Source organism: Falco naumanni, chromosome 4 (genome assembly GCF_017639655.2).
Source record: "Falco naumanni isolate bFalNau1 chromosome 4, bFalNau1.pat, whole genome shotgun sequence".
Classification (NCBI taxonomy): domain Eukaryota; kingdom Metazoa; phylum Chordata; class Aves; order Falconiformes; family Falconidae; genus Falco; species Falco naumanni.
Window position 1 is genome coordinate 30,831,500 of NC_054057.1, and position 23,188 is coordinate 30,854,687.

At 40.8% G+C, this 23,188-nt stretch overlaps 1 protein-coding gene across 3 annotated transcripts in view; it reads left to right on the top strand.

The window, feature by feature from the left end:
* Nucleotides 1-6,480, top strand: part of CRPPA (CDP-L-ribitol pyrophosphorylase A) — a 125,508-nt gene extending 119,028 nt beyond the window's left edge. For all 3 annotated transcript variants that reach the window (XM_040592564.1, XM_040592562.1, XM_040592563.1), the window contains one exon: nt 3,859-6,480. In XM_040592564.1, coding sequence (XP_040448498.1) covers nt 3,859-3,963 — 105 coding nt within the window. In that variant the 3' untranslated portion in view covers nt 3,964-6,480. The remainder of the gene's footprint in view (nt 1-3,858) is intronic.
* Nucleotides 6,481-23,188: the final 16,708 nt, after the last annotated feature.

Below are 23,188 nucleotides of genomic sequence, written 5' to 3' on the forward strand. Positions count from 1 at the left end.
TCAGGATTATGCCTACACTTTGAACAATGCATTCTCTTTCAGTTGCTAGAATTTCTTTTTCTGTTCCCTCTTTTGTGATAATAAGGGTTAGAAAAGATCAACAAAATTATAAATTATGCACTGGCTAGGAGCATCAGATACTACAATAATGATTCCTAGCATAAAAGTGAGTTTTGATTCTCAGAAAGATAAAGGATATACAATGATATTGAAATTCCTGGATAAGTCCAGTTCTTTGTGTTATTTACTACATCTTTCCAGTAAGACTGCGGCTGTGAGAATAAAGCAAGTTAAAATTGGCACTTGACCTCTGTGGCACTGATTTCTCCTGCACTCAGAGGCTAGCTCATAGGCTCAGGTGCTGGACACTGTTCAATGAATCGGTGACCCTAAGATCAGACTGAGACAGTGTTACCGGGAAGGAGCAACGGCATAAATCTAAAAATTAGTAACCCCTGTGATACTTTAAAGAGTTGCCCTGTTGAAAGCTTTGGTGCACGTTTGACGATGTCTTTTAACTATCAACTAGAACTGTGTAAAATTAAGAATACCTTTTCTGTTATACTTGTTATATTAAATAAGATGATATATATTGACTTAAAGAATACTTTTCTGGTTATTTCCAAAAAACAGATTGGAGAGACCAATCCTACACAGGGGCCAATCCTGTCTGGCAGTGCATTGTTCCTGTCATTGTACTGATTGATTCTAAGAAAGACAGGAACCAGTAGATTTCCTGCATAGTTGTGATAATAGCATTAATAATCAGATTAGAAGTGAAGTAACTGTAAAACACACAAATGCATGTTAATTTGTGCTGGTTACTTTTTGTGTTTCTCTTTTTGAACAATTTGCAATTCACCAGTTGATTTCAGCGTGGTTTGTAGACCACTTCTGCATGCAGGTTTCTGTACACACTAATGTGCCACATTGCCCGTGTTACAAATACTACTCATAATTTTTTGCATGTCTTTCCTTCAGAACATGGAAATTAGCACTAAAGCCTTAGGTTTAGCTTTAGAAAAAGCTTTTTATTTCAGTCTAAAGGAATCTCATGGTGTCACTTTCAGTCTCTCCTGTGAAAGTTAAATTTCTTTCTCTTGCTTCCTTTTATGTTCAAAAACTTAAATAATTTATTACTGCAAAGGAATGTGTACTGAATCCAGTAACCAACAGAGGATGTGGAAAGATTTATTGGGAGAAACATTAAGAGCATTCCTGGCCAGGTGTATTTTATTTCTTTTTTGCGAAATGGGGGGAAAAAAACCACCATACACCTCCAGCCAACTTCAGATATGGCTGGAAGCCCATTTAGAAAACAATGTCTGCAATTGTGAAGTGCTTCTCGAGACAAACTGAACAAAAAGCAGTGAGGGGTGTGAATAGATTGGCATTGCTGAATAGCAAGGAATGTGTTGCTCGGCCTTGAAAGCGACTGCAGTGTTTGCCATCTGAGTGAGCGGGTGTGTGCACGTGACTTCTGCTCCCCTCGTACATCGTATAGCAATTTATACCCATGGGAGATGAGGGAGTGATACCCCTACCAAGCTGGAGTGGTGGATTCAGAGTTCCTCTTTGTACCCTTGGTCCATGACAAAAGATACTGGAGGAGCAGGACCTGAGTATGCTTTTGCATTTCTTGCTTAACTGAATGGGAGGTGTCGCTCAGTAAACAGCAAGACACAGCTGTGGTGAATATTTTTACTCTATGACAATATTTTACAACACTAATCAATGATTTTGCTTGTAAGTAATTTTTTTTTTTATTATTATTTAACATGAACTTGTAAGAAGTGTAATCTTTTGAGGGGTTACACATTTTAACAGCTTGCTCACCTGATGATTTTTAGGACAAAATTCTAGTCAAATATGATTGTAATTTTTCCAGGAATGATAAAAGTATCAGGTATAAACTAGCTGTTTCTAATTGCATACAGTTACCTCTCTGGCATGTTTCTTGTCATTTACATAAACCACAAAGTTAGTAAGAGCATTATCAGAGAATCATTGAACAGTTTGGTTGGAAGAGACCTTTAAAGGTCATCTAGTCCAACCGCCCTGTCATGAGCAGGGATGTGTTCAACTACATCAGGTTGCTCAGAGACCTGTCCAACCTGACCCTGACTGTTTCCAGGGATGGGGCATCCCCCACATCTCTGCACCTTCACTGTAAAAACCTTATATCTAGTCTAAATCTACCCTCTTTTAGTTTAAAATCATTACCCCTTGTCCTACCACTACCGTCCCTACTTACTAAAAGGTCTGTCCCCATCTTTCCTATAAGCCCCCTTTAAGTACTGAAAGGCTACAATAAGGTCTCTCCAGAGCTTTCTCTTCTCCAGGCTGAACAACCCCAACCCTCTTCAGCCCTTCCTCATAGAAGTGATGTTCCAGCCCTCTGATCATTTTTGTGGCCCTCTGGATCTGCTTCAACATTGTAAGCGTTCCAGGGACACCTTTCCCCTTTCATTTTTTTCTTCAATCCCAACTTCTTAGTCTCCACTCCCCTCTGTGCTAGCTGATTAGGTAGGTCCCTTCACCAGTAGCCTTATTCCTTAAAAAGCAGTTTTTAACATGCTTTTTGTATAAGCCGTTGAAATTGTATCCTCTTTCTCCATTAATCCATGTTTCTTAAACGTCCTCTACAAATCCTTCCTTGATGCAGCATCTTAAAAAAAAACAAAACTGGTGAAAAGATACAGAATCAAACTGCTCCATCCTCCTGCCCCCGGCAGGAAGCTGTATCTGCATCCCATTTTACAGGTATGTGGGTCTCATGTTACAGGACCCCAGTGCTGAGTTCCCTTGATCTGTTCAATAATCTCTTCCATTGTATACCCGCCCTTAAGGCTAAAACAACTGTCCTGACTTCTTATATCCTAGTTTGTCCCCTTAAGCCTATTGCTTCCAGTTGTATCCACCATGGCTATGGAGAACAGCTCATGCTTTCTCTTTGTAGCTCCTGTTCTATATTTGAAACTCTTCTAGATTCTTCCGAGAGTTTTGTAGACCTTTCTTTTTCTCTGTTGCTTCACAGAAATTGTTGCCTTCTATTTCTTTCTCCAGGGATGTTTCTGTGCCTGGCTACACCTATTGATATTTTCCCAGTATACAAATGAAAATGTTACTAGCAGCAAAAGGCCAACCTTTTGTAGTCAATACAATTAAGAAAACTTGGCAATTAGACAGAAGACTCTCAAATGGGAGATGGACTGCTCAGGTAGAAGCACAGAATCAAAGCTGCATTTTATTACTTCTTCCTGTGTTGATCTCTATACTTGCCTACCAAAACCAGACTACTTTTTGAAGTTAATTGATACAAAGATCAGCCTAAACTACTGAAGTCCCAGTGCTTAAATGCCTTTGTGAGTTTAAGTAGTTTGTAGGCTACAGATGCAATTCAGTAGTGCTTAAAGGTAATTTTAGAGGTCTTTAACTATGCTACTCAATAAAATCCTCCATTTCGTTCCAGTGTTTTCAAACCCAAAATTGTGACTACCTTTTAGATTTTAAAAATCAGTTAGGGAGCAAGTGACAGAATCAGGCTTTTGTTTTGGTGGTCTCTGTATAGATGGCATTAATTCTAGCAGTTAAAATATATTCCTTTTTAATAGATAATTTTGCTTTTTAATTCATCATGGAGATTAGAAAATGGATATTACTCTGAGATTGTGTTTTCTTAAAATAAAACTTTTAGGTGTTCTAATAAGTACAAATAAAGGTGTGGGTTTTTTTCAATAATCATATGGTAATTTTGCACACTTGAAAATAGATTTTGAATATTTACTTTTTCCACCTTTGTTACCATGTTAACATTGTTTTCCCCACTCACCCTTTTTTTCTTTTCTCCCCCCCCAGGACCATTTGCTGCTTCAGGACAGAGTAAATTCTGCTGCTGCTCTTATCATGGCATTAATAAAAGACAGAAATGCGGAGCTGATTGGCCAGCTGTTGGTCGCATAAGACCATAAATCATGTGTGGCTTTTGGAAAAGTTTCTTTTTCATCATCCATTCACCAAAGGTCTTGAAGCATTATACACATTAAAAACTCTGAATTTATGACATTTACTATTAAGATCTTGTAACAACATATTTTTGACACTTAAAATGCAAGTCTGATACTATTATGTATAATGTGTAAAATGAAATACAAATCATTCTGAGATACATGGGTAAGTACTGTGAGGAATGATACTGAAACATTTTTGTGAGGTACTGATCATTCAAAAAGGTGCACAGAGGACACCAAAGCATTCATGCAGAATTCCTTTAACTCATGTATGTGTGTTGTACTCTAGGACTGCATGAATTAACTCTTATTTAGATAAAATTATTCTAAAGCACAGCTCATCTTCTTTATAAGAAATTGTTTAAAAAATGCTGCTATACCTATTAGTGAATGTAGAGTTCATTGTACACTGTAGCCTTCCTGACATCAACAGAAATGCATATTGCAAGAAGTGTTGGAAGTTTCAGTTCCCTGCCCGCCATGGAATGAAAGTAACCTCAAATAAAAGAAAAGATGTGCATGGGGACAATGAGGTGCTAAACCCCCTTTTCCAGATGCAGTATGCTCTGGCTGTAGTACTCCTTAGTGATACACTTCTTCCAGTACCCATGTGCCATCACTCAGAGCTAGCTCCAGTAGCTCCACTGAGTACTGTATTACACATACTCTGTTTGCACATGTGTGTACATATATATGCATGTATGTGTGTATGCATGCTTAAAGCAAAAGGAAAGGGTTAAGACCCCCAAAAAATGTTTTACAACCCAATCTGTAGGTAATGGAGAAATAGAAAGATTCTGTTAGCTTATGTGCAAGAACACAGTTTTCATCTCTTGCTGATTAGCTTATATATGTATTAAATAGCCGTGAAGAGAATGGAGCTCTCAATGTAGAATTGAGATATGCTACATTGCATATGCTACATTGATATTCAAGTGTGAAAAGGTGGGACAGGAAGATGAAATGATGAATGGTTATTATTATGTGAAGTATCTCCAGGTATCACAACCACTAAGAGCAATACAAGAGGATGGTCCTTGAAGACACCTGTCCCTCCTTATGCATCAGACTCAGGAACTGGAGCTCTCCTGCAACTCGTGAAGGGACTGGATTAAAGTCTTATGTACCTGCTGTGACTGGAATAAGGTCTTAGAGAAGTATCCCCACTGGAAGCGTCCAGTGAGTCCTCCATTCAGGCTGAGTGAGAGCACTGCCAGATGAGCAAGTTTCCTTCTGAAACCAGCATTCCTCTCCCTACTCCCAGCACGTTCCACTCCCTTTTGCACTCAGACAAAACTTAGGATAGCGTGGTCCATGCTTGGTCCCCTTCATCTTTTCCTTCACCTGCCTATCTGTATGTCTGCTTTAGATCTTTTGGAAGCTGATGTTGATCCCAAACCTACTTCACTGTGTGAGAAAAGAAAGTTGTTAGCTGACTGTTCTATATCCAAGGAACACATTTTCTTCTATGCAGAAGTCATCCTAAGACAACTGATGAAGTTCTCGTGCATCATCTGCTTTCTTTGCTTCTCTCTCTTCTCTACTTTGATTATTTGTCCTTTTCTGACACTGTACAACATAATCATTCATATTAGCTCTATGTATGGCTATACAATAGGTGTATTTTATTCATACATATATTCATGCCTGTTCATATGCACAGTACGCAAATAAATGAGGAACTAAAGAATTTATTATTGGTATTCATAATTTAACAGGACAGTTTTCTCAAGTTTTCTGAATTTGCTTTTACATTAATAATTTTGATGAAGAAATTAATCTCACAGGCTTTTAAAAGACATAATAAAAGATGTTTCTGACTATTTTGTGATTCTTCTTCGCTTGAAGACTAAAATACAGTCTGATAGGTTTTCCCCAAATAATAAACAAGTGTTATAAAATCCTTTGTTTTCTGTCCACTCTAAATTGTACATTGTGATACTGCATTATCACTGGTTTGTGTGTAATTTATCATTTGCTTAAACAAAACCTTTTAGATTGTAGGGATGTTTTACTTACCTCATTCTCTTAAAAAGATTTCAATCCAATTAAAAATATTACCATAATGAACTGCTGTAATGAAAAATTCTATTACAGTTGTTTATGGACTTATTTTGAAAAGAGAATAGACAATGCACAACGATTAGTCAGTTTCAGGTCATCAAACATACTTAGTACTAATCTTAAATAGACAATAATAAGCTTTATTAAGGTACTGTTAATAGTTGCATTATGGATTTTTTTATCTTTACCAGTCTTTCTAACTAATCTATAGACACTGAAAAATCTATTGTACTGGAAGCAAGAACACCAACAACAGAACTACTAAAATAGATCACTAGAACTGCAATTAAAAAAAACCAAAACCCTGGACAGTGATTAATACTATTGTGTATCCAAACCAAATTAAATGGTCTTTTGGATGATTGTTAATACTTACAATGGGAATAAAGATATAAAATGAAATTAAGGAACTGGTTGATTGTTTTTTGTCTGTGCATCGCTTCTCACAAATAGTAATATTCATGAGAAACTTGGCAGCCTTTTGTATACACATGCTGTTTTAAATTTAACTAGTGAATCAGTCACCACCCATATTGCTTTGAACATTTGGACAGAGATAACAGAGAGCAAATAAAAGCTCAGACTCTGACAGCCTTGCTTACCTTACTTCTCAAGCACTCTAATTAGTATTCCTTGGGTAGTGTTCATCAGAAAAGCAAATACAGAATGTGGCCCTAGAAATGCCTTTCATAACTGCAAAGTTGAGTGAAATAGATTTGTATATTGAAACCAACCCACTTTATGCAAAAACTGAAAACTAAGTTACTTCATTTGTCTTAGATCAGTTGGCAGAAGAATTTCTAGTTACAATCTTTTTTTTTCCTTTACCTTTCCAGGCTATATAGCTTGAAAAAGATGGCTTGATGGTCCTCTGAAAAAGGCTGAAGGAATGAAAAGGATAGAAGATGGTGGAATTAAAAAAAAACAACCAACAACCTCCCAAAACCAGACCAAGAAGCAAAGAGAAACAGAGTGAGGTGTTACCCTACTGTAATCAGTGTCATAACTCTAGCTGATTTTAAAATAATCACAATTAAGCTTTTTGCTCATGTTGATGACTAAGGTAGACTGCAGAACAAAAAGTGTGTCTTGATGCCTTGAAGCTTTTGGTGCATTCAGATCTGTATTTCTACGTGACACCAGAGCCTCATAATCTCTACAATGCTGTTTTAGGTGCCATCCAAACAGAAGTTTCCAGAGACATGTAAGGTTCCTGATTACTGCTTAGCACTTTCCAGTGATACAGCAGCTTTTGCTGTCTGTAGGTGACTCCACCAGAGAAGGGTCATAGTTTGTTTGCTCTGTTCTTCCTGTCTTGGACGCTTGCTACTGGTCACTGCTTTTTGTTCCAGTTTTATTTCTGAAGAAAAGCACATTTACTTCCAGATAAGCAGTAAGTTTTTTATCTCATATCTCCTTCCTCTTTGTCCATAGCTTTGATGTGAAAAATGCTTGTTCATCTTATCAAGCATCCACCAAGATGTGCAGACAACGCATGCTTCCCTTTTTTCCTGTTAAGGAAGGTTTGAGGGTTCAGGAATAGGCTCATGTTAACAGTATTTCTGTAGGAGCCAGAATTCTGGGTGAGAGCTACCTTTGACCTGGCCCGATGTGATTGCTCTGATGACTGGGACATACAAATGGCTGGTAGTTGTAACATCCATGTGCTATGGGATGAATTGAGCCCTTCAGAGTCGTGCCTTGGCCTTATGTTTTTTAAGATTTCTGATTATTCTCTCTGGTCCATATGACAGATGCACTAGTCTTATTCTGGTCTGACTAGAGGGAAAAAAAAGTAGGTAGGTAGTAGATTGGTTACTTCAGATGCATAGTTTACTAGATGGTCAATTTTTCTCTTCGTGTGGGTAGCGAAAGAATGGTATTTGGAGGAATTGCCTTGTTTGTTTCAAAGATCACTTACTAAAACCACAACTAATTCACACTGAAACAGGGAGAGCTGCTGAGACTCATAGAAATAATGTCTTTAAAGGCTCACATTGGTAAAATCTGTTATGAAATATTAAGATATAAATATATATCTTTATCTTATAGAAATGCATAATTATGGTATAAAAATAAGTTCAACTATAACTACATTATTCAAAGCCAACCTTGAACAGCTGAATTCTGAGAAACTAAGAAACTGCTTTCATTATTCCTACCCAACTCAATCAATCCAATCTTTTGCACCTGGTTTCGAATAATTTTTAATGGCAGATGGTTCGATGACTAATTCCCTGCTCTGGCTGTCTACAGTAAGATACCAAGGCAAAATATCAAAATGGGTTCAAATCTTTGTGCCCCCACTGCCTGTACTTTCAACTTCAGACTGATAAGTTTTTATGACGTGCATCTCCCTTGGCCCGCTCCTCAGCCTGGTTGCCACAGTTCAGTTTCTCTTGTGCTTCTGGCAAGCACCAAGGGAAAGAGGCAATCGCCGACACTGTGTTTTTCCCAGTGTAAATTGATTTTGATTGTCAGGGATGTAAAGCACGTGTCGAATATATATTTTCCTAGGTTATTTCTTCCAGGAATACCCAATTAGTTCTGAGATCAGAGAAACACAATTTCAGTGCCTGTGCTGAGACAACAGTCCCAACTGTGAAAATATGTTTAGGATAGCTGTATGCAATACAGCTTGCGTACACCAACCTGGGGAGCAAGGTGGCACTTCTTAATATTTATTCCCAGGGTAATTTAAGTATGCTTTTCAATCTTTAGATCGAAACGGATCTTTTCCTTCATCCCGCACATACTCCTGTCTCAGAAACTGAAATTACAAGTCAGCTAAAATGCCACAACACTGAATTGTAACACAGTTACAAAGATAAATGAGAGAGTAAGTAAGAGACTTGGACAAGGAAAAACTGATGCGAATTTAAATAGGGTGGAGAAGGAAGGAGGCAAGAGAATATACCAGAGCTCCTCCAGATGGCAAAATTTGCAAGGGAGACCCCCTGAATGGCACGATACGCTAAGGGCTGCGGGCAGGAAAGCCTTCCAGGCTCAGCAGTGCCTGAGATGGCAACTCAATAAGGCATTTTCCTATTCAGCAGCCATTTTAGATAATTGCCTCCCTTGGATAGTTATTTGTTGCTGCTTCTGCATCTCTTCTTTTTCAATCCTCTGCCTCCTTCATTTTGTTTCCTTGCCTCAGACTGGCCCCATCACTTCAGATTTCACGTTTCCTTTCCATTCCAGCCATTTCTGTCTTCTCCTGCAGTCTTCTCCCATCCTTTCCCCTTTTTCAGTTACTCGTTCTTCCTCTCCCTATTTGTCATCCTCTTTGCAGTCCTCCCAGCCCACCATCGTTGAAGGAGACACTCCCCCGCCCCCCTTCCCCCTGCAAGCCAGGCCGTGGTCTGGCATCAGAAACCCTTCCTCGCTCCTGGATCGAGAACTGAGGCGTTTGGGCTTTGGCACCTCCACGCTGCTCACAGCTGGGACTGAGAACAGATGTCACTTCCGTTGCCAGCTGCAGGCAGATGAGCAGCAGCTGCCTGAAGGGACAGACCTCCTGCATGGCAGCTGCTGGGCTGACACTGAATGCCACTTATTAGCTGGAGTCAAGCTGCAAGCAGAGCTGCCCCACCAAAGGGGAAATAATCTGCTCCAAGGTCAGGCCTCCCCTTCCCTCACTTCAGTAGCAGAACTCTGGTTTCTAAAGTCAGCACCTAGTCAAGGAGACAGATTTGCAAATCTACCAGAACAGCAGCAACAACAAAAAGTGAAAGAAAAGAAGCCAAATCCAGGTACAGCTTGCAGTCCTGGCGACTGGAAAAAGTGTGTTTTCACTTACTAACCAGTGGCTCTGCCAGGAGTTGCTCAGAGACAAAGCCTGAGGAACCCCACGGTGCTGTGTTAAGCAGTTCCTTTCCACAGCAGAGACACAGCCTGATTGAAGCCCCATTGAAGTCAATGGGACTGAAAGTTCCTTGCAGTGCACTCAAGAATGCATGGCATCTCCTCCCTGCAGCCATCTCCAGCTCACTCACACATAACCATGCTGGTTATGCTGGGGTTTTATTGCTACTATTTTTTTTATTATTATTGTGCTGCAGTTTTAAGTGTGTATTTATGCTGTGCTCAACTCCCTTGCCATTTGGTGGGGGAACATTGTGGTCTTGATTAATGCCAACTGTGTTTGGGAGTTCAGCTGTGACTCCAGCTTAAGCACCCACAGGCCTATGGTACATGGAGCTATAGGGGCACTTCTGAAGGGCAATTCAGAGTTTAAAATCTGTCTTTGAAGGCTCACTCTGAATCCAGTGACAGCGCAGTAAGCCTAAAAGGATGATTTGGGGCTTGATTTAAGCTAGTCTGCAGGGCTAGAAAAAGTCTTGGCCCCTTGTGGACACTGTGTTTTCTCCCTCTCTCCTGTATGTTAGCAGTGAGGGTTGTGCTGCTGTGTTGTAGCAAGTCAGTTGAGGAAGCTGAAAAACTGTTATCTGGCTGGAAACTAACCCTGCAAGAAGTGATTAGCTTTCACTGGGGTCACCAGCTCGGACAGCTCTAGGGGAGGAGGTACGCCATTATTCCTGTTGCAAAGAGATGTGTCAGGGGGAACCTAGGGCTGCAGCAATACAGGCACAGATCAGCCTAAACTGCTGCTCAGCTGTACCGTGGGGCACTAGTTTTTTAACTTTGCAGTCTCGGGTCCTGTCTATGTTGAGGGCAACGTGAATATTTGTTATTCTAACACTGTTATGCCCCTTCTGCAGACAAGGGTGTATATGTAGGTGAAGCACGGGAGGGTCAGATGCAGTATGTGGCTCCTCTGTTTAGCTGTCATGTGCAGGCTTTGTAAGCAGTGAAGTAAGCCCTGGTTGTGTGTTGTGACACGCAAGACTCTCTGAAAATGATACATCTGAAAATGCTCAGAGGTGAACTGCATTCCAGACTGGTAGGTCAGGATAAGAAAAGGAAGGAAGGAAGCGAGGTGTCTTTCACCCCTTCTGGGAGTGGCTGCTTGCAGCAGATCAAAGTAGTACTCATATGATGGATATTTCAAGAAAAGCTGCAAAATGCCTGAATGCACACCACAAAAGGTATATTACTTCTCCTGTCGTTTCTTTTCTTCTTCTTTAGAGCAACTGGTTTCACCGACTTTGGTATTTGATCCTGCTTTCCATTGCGCACCTTTGTGTGGGCAACTGTGCAGAAATGGAAGGTGCAGAATTTGTCCAAAGCTTTGCTACACCACAACACGGTTACTTATAGTAACTTACAGCATAAGAACAGGCATTACAGTGGCAGCAATGCACCCTCTGGTGGTGTCCATCAATAATTTATCAAAAATCTTCACCATGTTAACTAAAGACAAGCACTGCTGACAGTAGAGGGAAAGCCAATATTTTGCTCTCCACCTTTGCTGATTCCCAGCAGTGATAAAGTGAGGTATTGAGATGGGCTGAAAAAACACTGAGCATGGTGTGCTCTATAGCCATCAGCCCCACATGAGCCCCAGTGACCTACGAAGTGAATAACAAAGATGCAACTAGCTTAAAGAGAAGGCTAGGAAACATGGGTTAATGGAAAAATGGGGATTCATGCTAATCAAGTTATGTGGATGGAGGATGGCAAAGTGTTTGTTATTGTCTGGGACTGCTCCTGCCAACACGTACCTGCCTCAGGCTGGATTCTTGGTAGCAGTTTTTGCAGACCTTTTTCATTCCTCAGAAAACACACCCTGCGTAAGATTTCTTTCAGATTTCCAGAAAACCCTGAAATACAGCCCAAATGTGCAAGTCCTTGATAATTCTGTGATCAAATTATGAATCTTCAACTGCTTTTTTGAATTATAATTTCTACATTAGTGAAAATCTCAACTCTGTTTATTATTACTTTTAAAAAATAATCTTAAGCCCAATTTGATGAAAGCCTTATAAGCATCAGAAAAGTTTTAGAAAATAGCAGCACTGCACTATGATGGATGTAGTTAGTGACTCTAGTGAGCATTAATGAATGGCTGGGAGTTTTCAAAGTGACATTAAGTGGGAAACAGGTAAATGTGAGCTCATCCTATATTAGCAGTCTTGTATGCAAATTAAAAAAAAAAGTTCTTTTGACTGTGAAACAAAATGGGAAATGAACAACATGAAAAAACAAAATGAAATCTCATTAAGAAGTGACATCTATTAGATTCAGTGAGGGTAACAGAATTATTTCTAGTCCATGACATTGATAAAGAAATATCCTCTAGAAGGAATCTGATCATTTACATTCTTTAGGCTTGTATTTTTCCCCAAGGAAATAATCAGATGGATCCTCAGAAAACCTTTCAGGACTAAAATGCAATATTGTAAATACTCAGTGTGGAAGAAATTAACCTTGTAGAAAAATTACGTTGCAAGTAACAATGCCTTGTAAGTAAAACAGTGAGTTATTCAATAGCTCTTGCATGCCCTCTGCAGTTAAAGTGCTGGTTTGTGTCTGTGAAGTCAAATTGTGTTATTCTTCATTATGGAATGTAGTACCTGGGCTTAATGAAAAACTGTAGAGCAGTAAATACTGTTATAAGGGTTTTTGGGTTGCTTGTAGGCTAGGTTGTGGCTTTTATTACTCACTCACACCTAGCAAGCAGTACAGTAAAGCAGATGATCCTGTGCTTTCACAGTGTTACAACTTACAGCAAGATTTGAGAGCACAGAAGTAAACAGAGGTGCACTCCTGTAGGGGATCTTTGCTGGGGCACAATGCTGTTTCACTACATGCATGCAACCATCTTTACACAGGTTTGGATTTTCACGCATATTTGCTGTCAGGTGGAAGTTAGGTACAGAAGACCCTGTGAACTACTTTAAAACAATGAGTCTCATGATTACATGTAACTTTTTTTGCATCACTTTCAGAGAGTGCTTATCATATTTACGCATAGAAATATATGAAACAATCCCCCTCAAAACAGTTATGAAAACAGGTGAGAAAACCTGTCTTTTTTCAATTGATTGTACCTCAATTACATTCAACTAATTTCAAAGAGATGTCAAACTTTTTGACAGTTAAAATTGTATATAATGAATCATACCCTTTCTATTTACATTTGAAGGCAAATGTACAAGAATGCATTAAAAAATTCATTAGATAAAAGAAAATATGGACACTCAGATGAAAATAAGGCCTGTAAACAGCTTTCTAGCAAATCCTACTCTGACAAACCATTTTAGCATATATGTAAATAAGCATGCAATATTCATTATCCATGGAGAGAGAGGCCTCATGTGCATGAAAATAAAAGTTTTATCAGAAGGTAGTCTGAGAAATATGTTCTTCCCTGTTTCTGCAGTGCCAAAGAAGGTCAGTCCTGAAGTACCAAAGAAAAGGACTTTTAGAGAGGAAAGAACAAATATGATCTAATTAAGCAAAAAAATCAATAACAATAGCAGTAGTAATAATAATCACAATAAAAATAATCAGAGGAAGTGAAAAAGTCAGTAGCACTGAGAGGATATCTGCTGTTTAAATGTCAAAGATATCTTATTTTTCCTTCCAACGACATTTTTGAAGAATGACTTCTCGTTACCAGTTCTGGCATGGACTTCCATCACAGACTAGAACAGGTAATTTCTTGCCTGTACCCTCAGGTTCTCTTCATATGTATGCATAATTGAAACAGTAATACCTCCTGTAAGCTCTCTATCACTGTCATGTATGTTCATTGGTAGGTACAACTCAGATGCTGGTCTAATGAAAATATTTCTGAAGAAACTAATATATCATTATAAATTGAATACAGTACTTTGGGTTTCTGATCTTGACCGAGACATTGATGTGCCAGCCGTTTTTGAAACAGTGTCCCTTCTCCAAGGAACTTCATAATCTAAATAACACAAAGGGTGATGCTGGACAGGGACTGGAGAAGGCCAAGAACCCAGTCACTGCTTGAGGCAAGACAAGGTCCCAGGATGGCGAGGCCAATACCAGATCGCAGAGACCCCTCAGGCCTCCACTGTGTCTCACTGCTGTTTTTCTCCCCATCAAAGTGCATACAGTACACATGGTCCCAAGCTTGAAGTACGGACCAGAATCAGGAGGGCTCGGCACTAGTCCCACTCAGGGGAAGATGAGCACTGACAGATTAGTAAACACCACTATGCTTTAGTATCTGCCTCTGTGCAATATGAATAATGGCTACTTCACAGCAGTATTTGTCACAGTGATTGTATTCATATTTATGAAGTCCTTTGTAAATTGAAAACTGCGAAAGCTTAAAAGTGCTGTCTTGTAAAATGTATTACTGCTGAGATGATTCTTTAGTGCCAAAACTGACTCTGCGTTTCAGGGAACCCTCAATTAACCAGTTGAGCCATGGAAATCTCTTTGCCTGCATTCATTTTTCAGTGGCTCTAGGTGGTATTAGTCATACCTGAAGAATAGGCAAAGACCGTGGACCGCAGAATTTATCAGTGTGTTAAAATTATCCAATGTTTCTCATTTGGATTTTTGCAATAGATTTATGAATGCTCCCCCCTGCTTGTATTCTGCATCAGCAACGTGAATTGAGCTGAAATCCCTGTTGAACCTGGGGTAAGAGTGCTCATACACTCTTCAGAACTGTGGTTTTTTGAAAGCATTTAATAAAGTAAACTGACTTCCAACTTGTTTATTCAGCGCTAGGCGTGCAAGGCCAGTCAGGGTACGCGTAACCCTGCCAGGCCTAACTGCTCCCCCCCAACGGGGGCTTGGGCCTGCTGGGGGCCAGCTCACTGCCTGCCTGAGGAGAGGGCGGGGGGACAGGCTGCCCCCGCTCTCTGCCTGGCAGCTATTCCCAGGCCGAGCCTCCTTCTCGATCCCCACACAGGCTACACTGCAGGTACGTTATATCCACAGCCTGACCCTGTCCCTGACTCGGCCCATCCCCAGGGAGGTACCACAGCCAGGCCTAGCAGACTGCTGGCTGGAACGGTAGCTGAGCTCAGGACCATGCTCCCCTCAGGGACCCTCAGTGGGGAATGGTCCCCAAATCCCTCTGTACCCCTGCCTGCCCTCTACCCAGGGGCGAGGCCAGTGTCTGGTAGGGTGATGAGGAGAAACCCTCGGGAATCTTCCACATCAGTGAATTTTTGGGAAGAAAACAGTGTCTAAAAAGTTGAAGCGATCCATGGAACCAAATTGGAATATTTTGGGGTTTTTAGCTGACTTAAAGCATGTGGGCTTAAATCAATTCAACAAAGCCACTGCCTTGCATTTCTTTATCAATATGCTGACTTCAGAGGACAGCAGCTCAGGCCACCATCCCCAGTGCTGTAGCTGCCCTTCGGCCAAGTGCCTGAAGGACGCCACCTTCCACAATGCAGCATGGCACTTCCTCTAAGCAAGCTGTGAGCAAAGGGTGGAAGTCTGACAGCTCCGGAGCCTTTGTGAAAGATACTCAGCCAGGAAGACTACTCCATAGGCAAGAGGAGGCATTAAGTGGCCAAATATTCTTCCCATAAGGCAATATGCTGTTATAGGGAAATACCAGTTTAAGACAAAGCATTTGGCACCAGCTGCATTTAGATGCTGAACAGTGTTTTTACTTTCATTGAAAATACTTAAACAGGTGTTTCAAAATTTCCTTTTTCTCTCACTATTCACACCAACAAAAAATGCAAATGCCACTTTTTGGCTTACACTTAGGTTGAGGATATTCAAATGTCAGGATTCATGGAGGGATAAAATAGTCGTCCGTGTCTCTCAGCTCTTACTGCAGAGCAGTAGAGGGAGGGCACGATGGAGAGGTGTGCTCGGGGGGGGGGGGGCAGCGGTGTGCAGGAGCGGGGGGCTCTACCCCAAGGCACACAGAAAGGGAGGGAGGGAGAAAACAGGATCCCTGGAAGCACCTGAGAGCCGTAAAGAAACTCTAAAATATTAAGCAAGAGGAGAGAAAGCAAGTGATGATGGGATTAAAGTTGTTCCTGTGTTACTCCTTAACAGCCTTTTCAGCGGGATGCTCCTTTAATAAACGTGTCGGCGATTAGAGGGCGACTGCAAGGGACAAAGCGAGCCTGCCTGGAAGAAGGCGAGGGGCAGAGGGGCGAGGGCGGCCGCGGCCGGGCTGGCCCTGCAGGGGGAGTATAACACCAGGAATGGCCGGCGGAGAGCGGCGGGCGCCCCGCGGCCCGTAACCTCCCGGTCCGTGCCTCCATTTGTAACGCACACGTCTTCAGGTATTGAACTGTTTCGCAACTTAACCCTATTAGGTATGATGTATACGCTGCATATGATAAAGGTTCGTTCGTGGTTTTAGCTAATGTAAAGTAATTTATGATATTATGAAGTGAATATCTAGCGGGAGCAGGGGGACAGGTGGCCTCCTGGCATTGCCAGGGTTCAGATGCAGACTTCCAGCTGAGGGAACAAGCCTGAGATCTGTGCCCACTGATGCAGTCAGCCTGTCCCAGGCTCACAGGTAGCTGCATGAAGCTTTAAGTGTAGCTAAACAAGTGAGTATGTTGTTCAGCCAATCCTACACAGAATTTTTTTTACAATTCCACTTATTTTTAAGATCATCTATTATCATAAAGTCATACAATCACATATTAATAGCTAGGGATAGAACCAGCAAGGCCTCTTGATACGTATTTGTTTAATACTGAAGTACTTTCTGTTTGTCACTTGTCGACTTCTTTTTAAGATGGTGTGCGCAGAAGTTGTGGGCTCTTTCCGGGTGGGTGCAGTGTAGTGTTGTGAATGACAGTCTAGCACCAAGGGAGCTGCACCTGGTGTACAGTTTAGGGAAACAATTACCAGCCCCTCAACTGCTGCCAGGGCCAAGCAGGGATTGAGGGAGCTGCAATAGCTCCCCGTGATCTCTGTCCGGCAGACGCTGAGCGTGTGTGTGCACATGCACAAAGGCACGTTCAGAATTGCACCTGCACATGTTAATTTATGTTTAAGCCAGGGCCAGTCAGTGTTACTCTCAGTTGTCACCAACCTCTTTATTCTTTTGCACTGTTTGTTTTGAGTACTAGTACTACAGGTATGGAAAACAAGTAGATGGAACAAGTGCCTCGCCCCAGTTCAGAGAAGATTCATAGCTCTTTTAAGTTAATTGACTGGACTCCTTTGCTGAATGTTAAAGTTGTCTAATGACCACTTTTACATGTAATATGTTTGAATATCATATATATTGGATCCTTTTTAGATACTTCATCCAGTTTAAGTGCTGACTGCTATTAGTGCAACACAAGCAGAAAATATTCTGGCTGTATCTTGATCTCTCGGATTAAATACAAGTGGTGATAAATGAAAAATACTTTCTCCACCCATTTGTGAGAATACATCACACTCAGACAGGATTTTTTAAATTTTACATATTTTACCTAGACAGTCAGCTCTTCCAAATTTTTCTGACCTTTTTGAAATGGAGATTGAAGTTTTCCACTAGTTGCTGTTAGCATTGGCTTAAACAAGTGCATAATAAAACATCTAATTATCAGTGGTTCACATGTAATACTTTGCATGAGAAGATCCCCAAGTACTTGATAAACTTTCATTAAAGGTGACAGCAAGCAATGTGTATAGACAGGGAGAGCTGTTCCCGTTTTGCTGGAAGACATAATTTCTTAGTCTCTGTTTACCCACAGCCTTGACATTGAGATAACGCAATTACACCTCTCCTGAAGGACAGAGGCACACACACACTACTACTGCCTCTATCCCCATCTTTCCTTACAGAAATTTATTCCTGTGGTCCTCCTCGCCATAATAGCTCATTGACCACTTTCTACAGACAGTCCATCTGTTTTAAAGGATTTGGGTAGGTGTTGCATAACCCCCCCAAAAAATCCAACATAACTAAGTTTGGATCCCAGGTACTCCAATTAAAATCCATAGTGGCTGCATTAAAGATCAGCAGGTTACTCCAGATAGAGCTGGTAAAGCAGCGCACAGTATACCTATCTCTTTGTACATACTATTCATAGAAAGAGAAAACAGCTGCTGAAATTGCAGCTTTTTCCAGTACTTTCAGTCACTGACAGTCCAGTGAAGCTCCTCTGAAATGGGCAGTTTTGATCACCTGAAGCCAAGTAGAACTGGTGACAGAGTACCACTGGGCTCCACACTAACACAAAAGATATTGAAACCAAAGAAGTCTCAGCTCTCTGGGTAGAGGGCTGAAAAAGGTATTCCTCAAATTAACAATTGCATAAATGAGAGAAATAAATGGAAGCAAAAGAAAACATGCCTAGATATCCTGCCCAGTAACCCAGTGGTCCAGCCGTACTATACAAGACATTGCCTTGTGGAGATTTTAGACAGTAACCCCCAAACAAATCAGCTTCTTGCATAGTGTACTGGGCTTACAGTTATAAGCACTACCTTCTGCAAATCTTAATTAGTTCACATGCAACACAGGTCTGACATGCCTGTGTTAGTTTGATTTTTCTATTAGCCTGGCTTCTGTTACTTGTGATCCCCCTGCAACATGTTGGGTTGTGTGGAATAGAAGGAAAAGGAGCAGAAGGGTTGGTTGCACAACCCTGAAAAGCTTGGAGAGATTCCTCATGGGGAGGTAATTTAGGAGAACATTGACATCGTGAATAACTGTGGGTTTTCTCCTCAGGAAAAGAGGGTCACTCCATTCCTTGCAAGTGTACAAAGTCATTTGAGAAAAGTATTGATTACTGCACCAGTTTTCTCTCTTTGGAACAGTACAAAATGCTTGAATTTTGGCCAGTTTCTCAGGTCCGAAAGAATAACAAGAGCAGAAGTTTTGATAAATAGTCCATGATCAGATTTCTCTTGAGGGATGGAGACCAAGAAACTATACAGTTCAGCAGTGGCTAGTAAAAACTTTGCACTTTCATTTTCTGAAGTAGAACAGGATTGAAATCTCATATACAAGCTACTGTAATCTCCAAGCAGGTTACTATAAGAAGAGCAGAAGTCTTAAGATAAAGTCTTACAGGTTGTTTTAGTTGACTTGCCACACTGCAGAGATTTCCATACTTTAGAGATGTGTTCACAGTTCAGGGGTAAAAACTACCAGTAGCATCAGGGATATGTATCAGAGAGGAATAGAACAGGGAACATCACTACCAGCACTTACCACTACATGCACTTTTCAGAATGGTGAAAGCCTTCTGCCAACCGCTGGTCAACTGATCTCATTTCCAGATTGTGCCTCAGCTGTGCAGCCTGCTAGCCAAACTCCCTTCTGCTATACTAGCTGCAAAGTTCTCCTTCCCTTCATAGGCAGCTATCATCAGCCTTAAATCACCCTCTCTAGCGCCATACTTTCATGAGATTCAGGTGTGCTTTTCCCATGTGAGAACTCTTTCCTACCCCTGATTAGCTTTTTTTTGATCTTCTTTGAATTGCAAAATCTCATTGGCCCTAGTTTCCATGGGGGACCAGAAACCTCCTCTGGAAACTCCCTTTTCTATTTCCTAGCACAATGCTGTCTGAAGCCTTATTTTTTTTCCTCCCCTGCTCTATAATATTAGAGACAAACCTTTTCTTCTCATTTTTATATAGTCCTTTTCGAGCTGGTACAGCTTGCTTACTAGCTGCACATGGAAAGGGCCCTCAGTTACATGGTGCCCTGAGCTTCTGGGCTGCTTTACTGTTGACACAAGTCCATTCTCATTGTTAAGTATTTGAATTTAGAGCCAAATCCTAGTAAAAAAATATATGCACAGATTGCATACATTATATATAGTATGAACTCATCTACGTTATATATAGTATGAACTTGTATATCTACCTATATATAACGCTTATGTTACGTGGATGCAAATATATGCATATATCTATTTGTTTTCATTTTAATATCTATATTATATGCCTAGGAGAAGCACGTGTAAACAATATGCAGTTTGGGGAGTGAGAATAGAACCTATCAACATTTAAGATGTTAACGTTTAAAACCAGATTGCAGGTGAGTAATAAAAAGAGGCACCTTCATCAGACATGTTCACAAATATAATGATAACCTAAGTCTGATTAAGCCAGATGTCGAACATGAAAGAGTGGGCAGGAAAGTTCAGGAGACTGAGAACAAACATGAAGAGACCAGGATCTGAAAGGCCATGAAGAGTGAACTATGTTGAAAATGAGATAGTTAAATCTGAGTTACACTGAATAAACTCCAGTTTCTTATTGGAATGCCTTGTGGGTGGACCAAAATAAAATGTCTACTCTCTAGACTTGGCAGGCTGTTATCTTTCACCTAACAACAACTTGCTGATGCAATTAAAAACTGTATTGACAACACTGAACAAAGTCAACAAACATTTTTTCCTCAGTAGTAGTTCTTTTCTCTCACCAGTCCATAACATTGTCATAGTACTTGCGAAATGAGGTGTGTGGCATGGTATAGCACAGTACTGCATTGCTAGCACAATACTGCCTTGCTGATTCCTTTTCTTAAGCTTTGTGAGATCTAGAAAGCCATATGCCAGGTAGAGTAGAAGGCAGCTGCCACGGCTTATTGCATGGCTCTGAAGAGCTCTGCCTTTGTACCACCATGTGGGCTAAAATAGCCTATTTATCATGCAGGACTCTATGCCCCACACTGTGTCTTCCTCTATATCCCTTTCCATTTTTTTTATGTGACCCTATAAAAAGGCTAAGATTTGAGTTACTATTAAATGCATTATAGCAGAACTGCAAAGTACAGACTAGTTTGATTTGATGAAGCTTTATTTGCTTGGTTGGGGGCTTTCTACCGTACCTATATGGGGGACTCAATTCAAAAACCCACCCGAGCCAGCAGGAAGACTTTTCAGGTCTTCGAAGGGCAGCAGATGAGTTCCCAAGTTGTGAGATGATTAGCCTCAAATTCAGTGTTTTTGTACAGGCAATCGCTGGTTTTCAGTTCTCCTGTCTTGCAATTCAGAAAAGTATTGTCACGTAGGACAAAGTGCTTTGCTCTGAGAAGGAAAGTTTCAAAGAAGGAATCCTTCCTGTTCAAACCAACGCCTCATTTCTCACGTACACTTCCAAATGATTCTTTGTCCCCTTCCTACCCAAAAAGTTTGGTTTGCAGAAGATACTGCAGACCCCTGCTGGCTCAGGTGGTGTGAGGGGTTATGCCCAGCCTGGCTGCAGCAGTAGCCGTGTTGCTTCTGCATGATGCTGTGGTCACTAACAAGGGAACTGCACTCTGGGAGATTCAGGCTTGTGGGGAACAGGAGAAGGCTGAGCATCAGTGGGGACCCAGAAAGGCAGGAAGAAAACCAGAAAATGATGAATTTCTCTAAAATAACTTAACCAGACTTCAAAATGGATTAATTTCAAACGGTGGGCTCTCAGTCATCTAGTTCATCATCTAAATGCTTCACCTCATCTTTTGTTATTACCCTGTCACTGTGATTTAGATAATGAATAATAACTTTTTTTTCCCCTCAAAATTTATCTTAATGCTTCTGTCCCATTTCAACTAGCTATTTACTAAATCATGTTTTTGTACACAATAATTGATCAAGATAGGATCTGCACTTGAAACAATGGGAGAACTTTTGATATTACTTAAGTAGTGTTATTTTCCAAGTATGATTTCCTTAGATGCATCCTGCCTTATTCTGAACTTAATCTAAGGTCTTGCTGAAATCATTTAACCCCCCTTCCCTAACCATCTCCAACTGTCAAACTAAAAAGCTTTCACCTGGGTTTAGGAGTTCATCTTTTTCATGCACCAGTAATCATAGTGATTAGTTAATGAAAAGCTCCATTCACTGCATTCTTTTCTACCATATGTCTATTCCACTAATTTCTATCAGAAATTGTCTAATGGGATGGTCTATCAGAAACTGCTAATTGAAGATAGTTCACTGACTCTAGAGCACCGAACACCAAAGGCCTTGCATTTCTCAAACCCCAAGCTTGAAAGTTGAAGTGGAAAGCTGCTGGTTTCACAGGTTTGTGCATCAGGGCTTACTCCCAGATAGCTAGAAGCCCTCCTTTAGTCCTGCTCTTTGCACCTGGTGCCTTTGGAGCTGCTACTTGGAGCCTGGAAGTGCTGGGCTTGGACAAAGCCCTCCATGGGACTGGAAGTTGATGGGTTCAGGAATTCCTGCCAGGCTGCAGCTTCATGCAGGGAAGCCTAGAAAGTACCAGTTAAACAAAAGACTCTCCCTGGAATACCTGGTCTGAGACCCAATGAGCCAGCACAGCTGTTTGTGAAAGTGATGTGTTTCTCAGTGTCAGTTCCTAAAATAACAGCTTGAGCCAAAGGAGTAATTTCTTTAAGATATACCCTATGTCATTGTTTCTAATGTAATTTTTTGTAATGTCTGACTAAGAGAGATTTTAATAACAACAGTAATAATAATAACAATAATAATAATAATAATAATAATAATAATAATAATAATAATAATAATAATAATAATAATTCATTTGTATTTGAGCTGAATCCAAGTTCTTGAAAAGTCCTGCAAAGGCAGAATCCTGGGGTTTTGCCATTTTTTCACTGGATGGTAAGTAATAATCAAATTAATGATTTCAAATTAGTTAAAAATCATCTTGAATGAAATCCAGCACAATTACAAGCAGATGGATAAAGAAGAACAATAGAAACTCACAATATAACCAACAACTAGCTATTTTAAAACACCTCTGGAAAAAGAAAAATAAACTAAAACATCTTTGGGGTGGTTTCAATAGGGCAGCATGATTGCCTTAGCTAGAAGCTGTGAGATCCACCCCATCAGTGTCACTGCTGCAGGGGCTCCATCACCCAGCAGCTTCCAGGGCAATTGCAGAAACAAAACCCTGTCAAGTGGTAGCTGCAGAGGGAAGCCCTGAAAATAACTGCAGAGTTTTATAATTTGGGCTTGTTTACAAAGAAAATGGACTCCCCAGGCAGAAAAAAACCTCTGACTCAAAAAGTGGTAGACTGCCCCTGCCTAAAATAAAAGTCTCACTGGTGAGTTGTCCAAGGCTATGGATGGGCGGCTGAGATGGATTGTTCCCAGGATCCAAGGCCAACAAGCACAGAGCAGCCAGCTCAGCTCTAGTAAACACTCTTAACCTTCAAAACTGGGTGGCTGCTTGCAAACTGCCTATTGGGAATGGTTCTGGAAATCCCCTGCTTCTGATTTGTGCCTGGGAGTGGTCTGAAGGGTAGTTGGCAGCAGCCTTGAGGGTGCTAGGGACTTGCCTAGCTGTTTAACACCATAGATGAT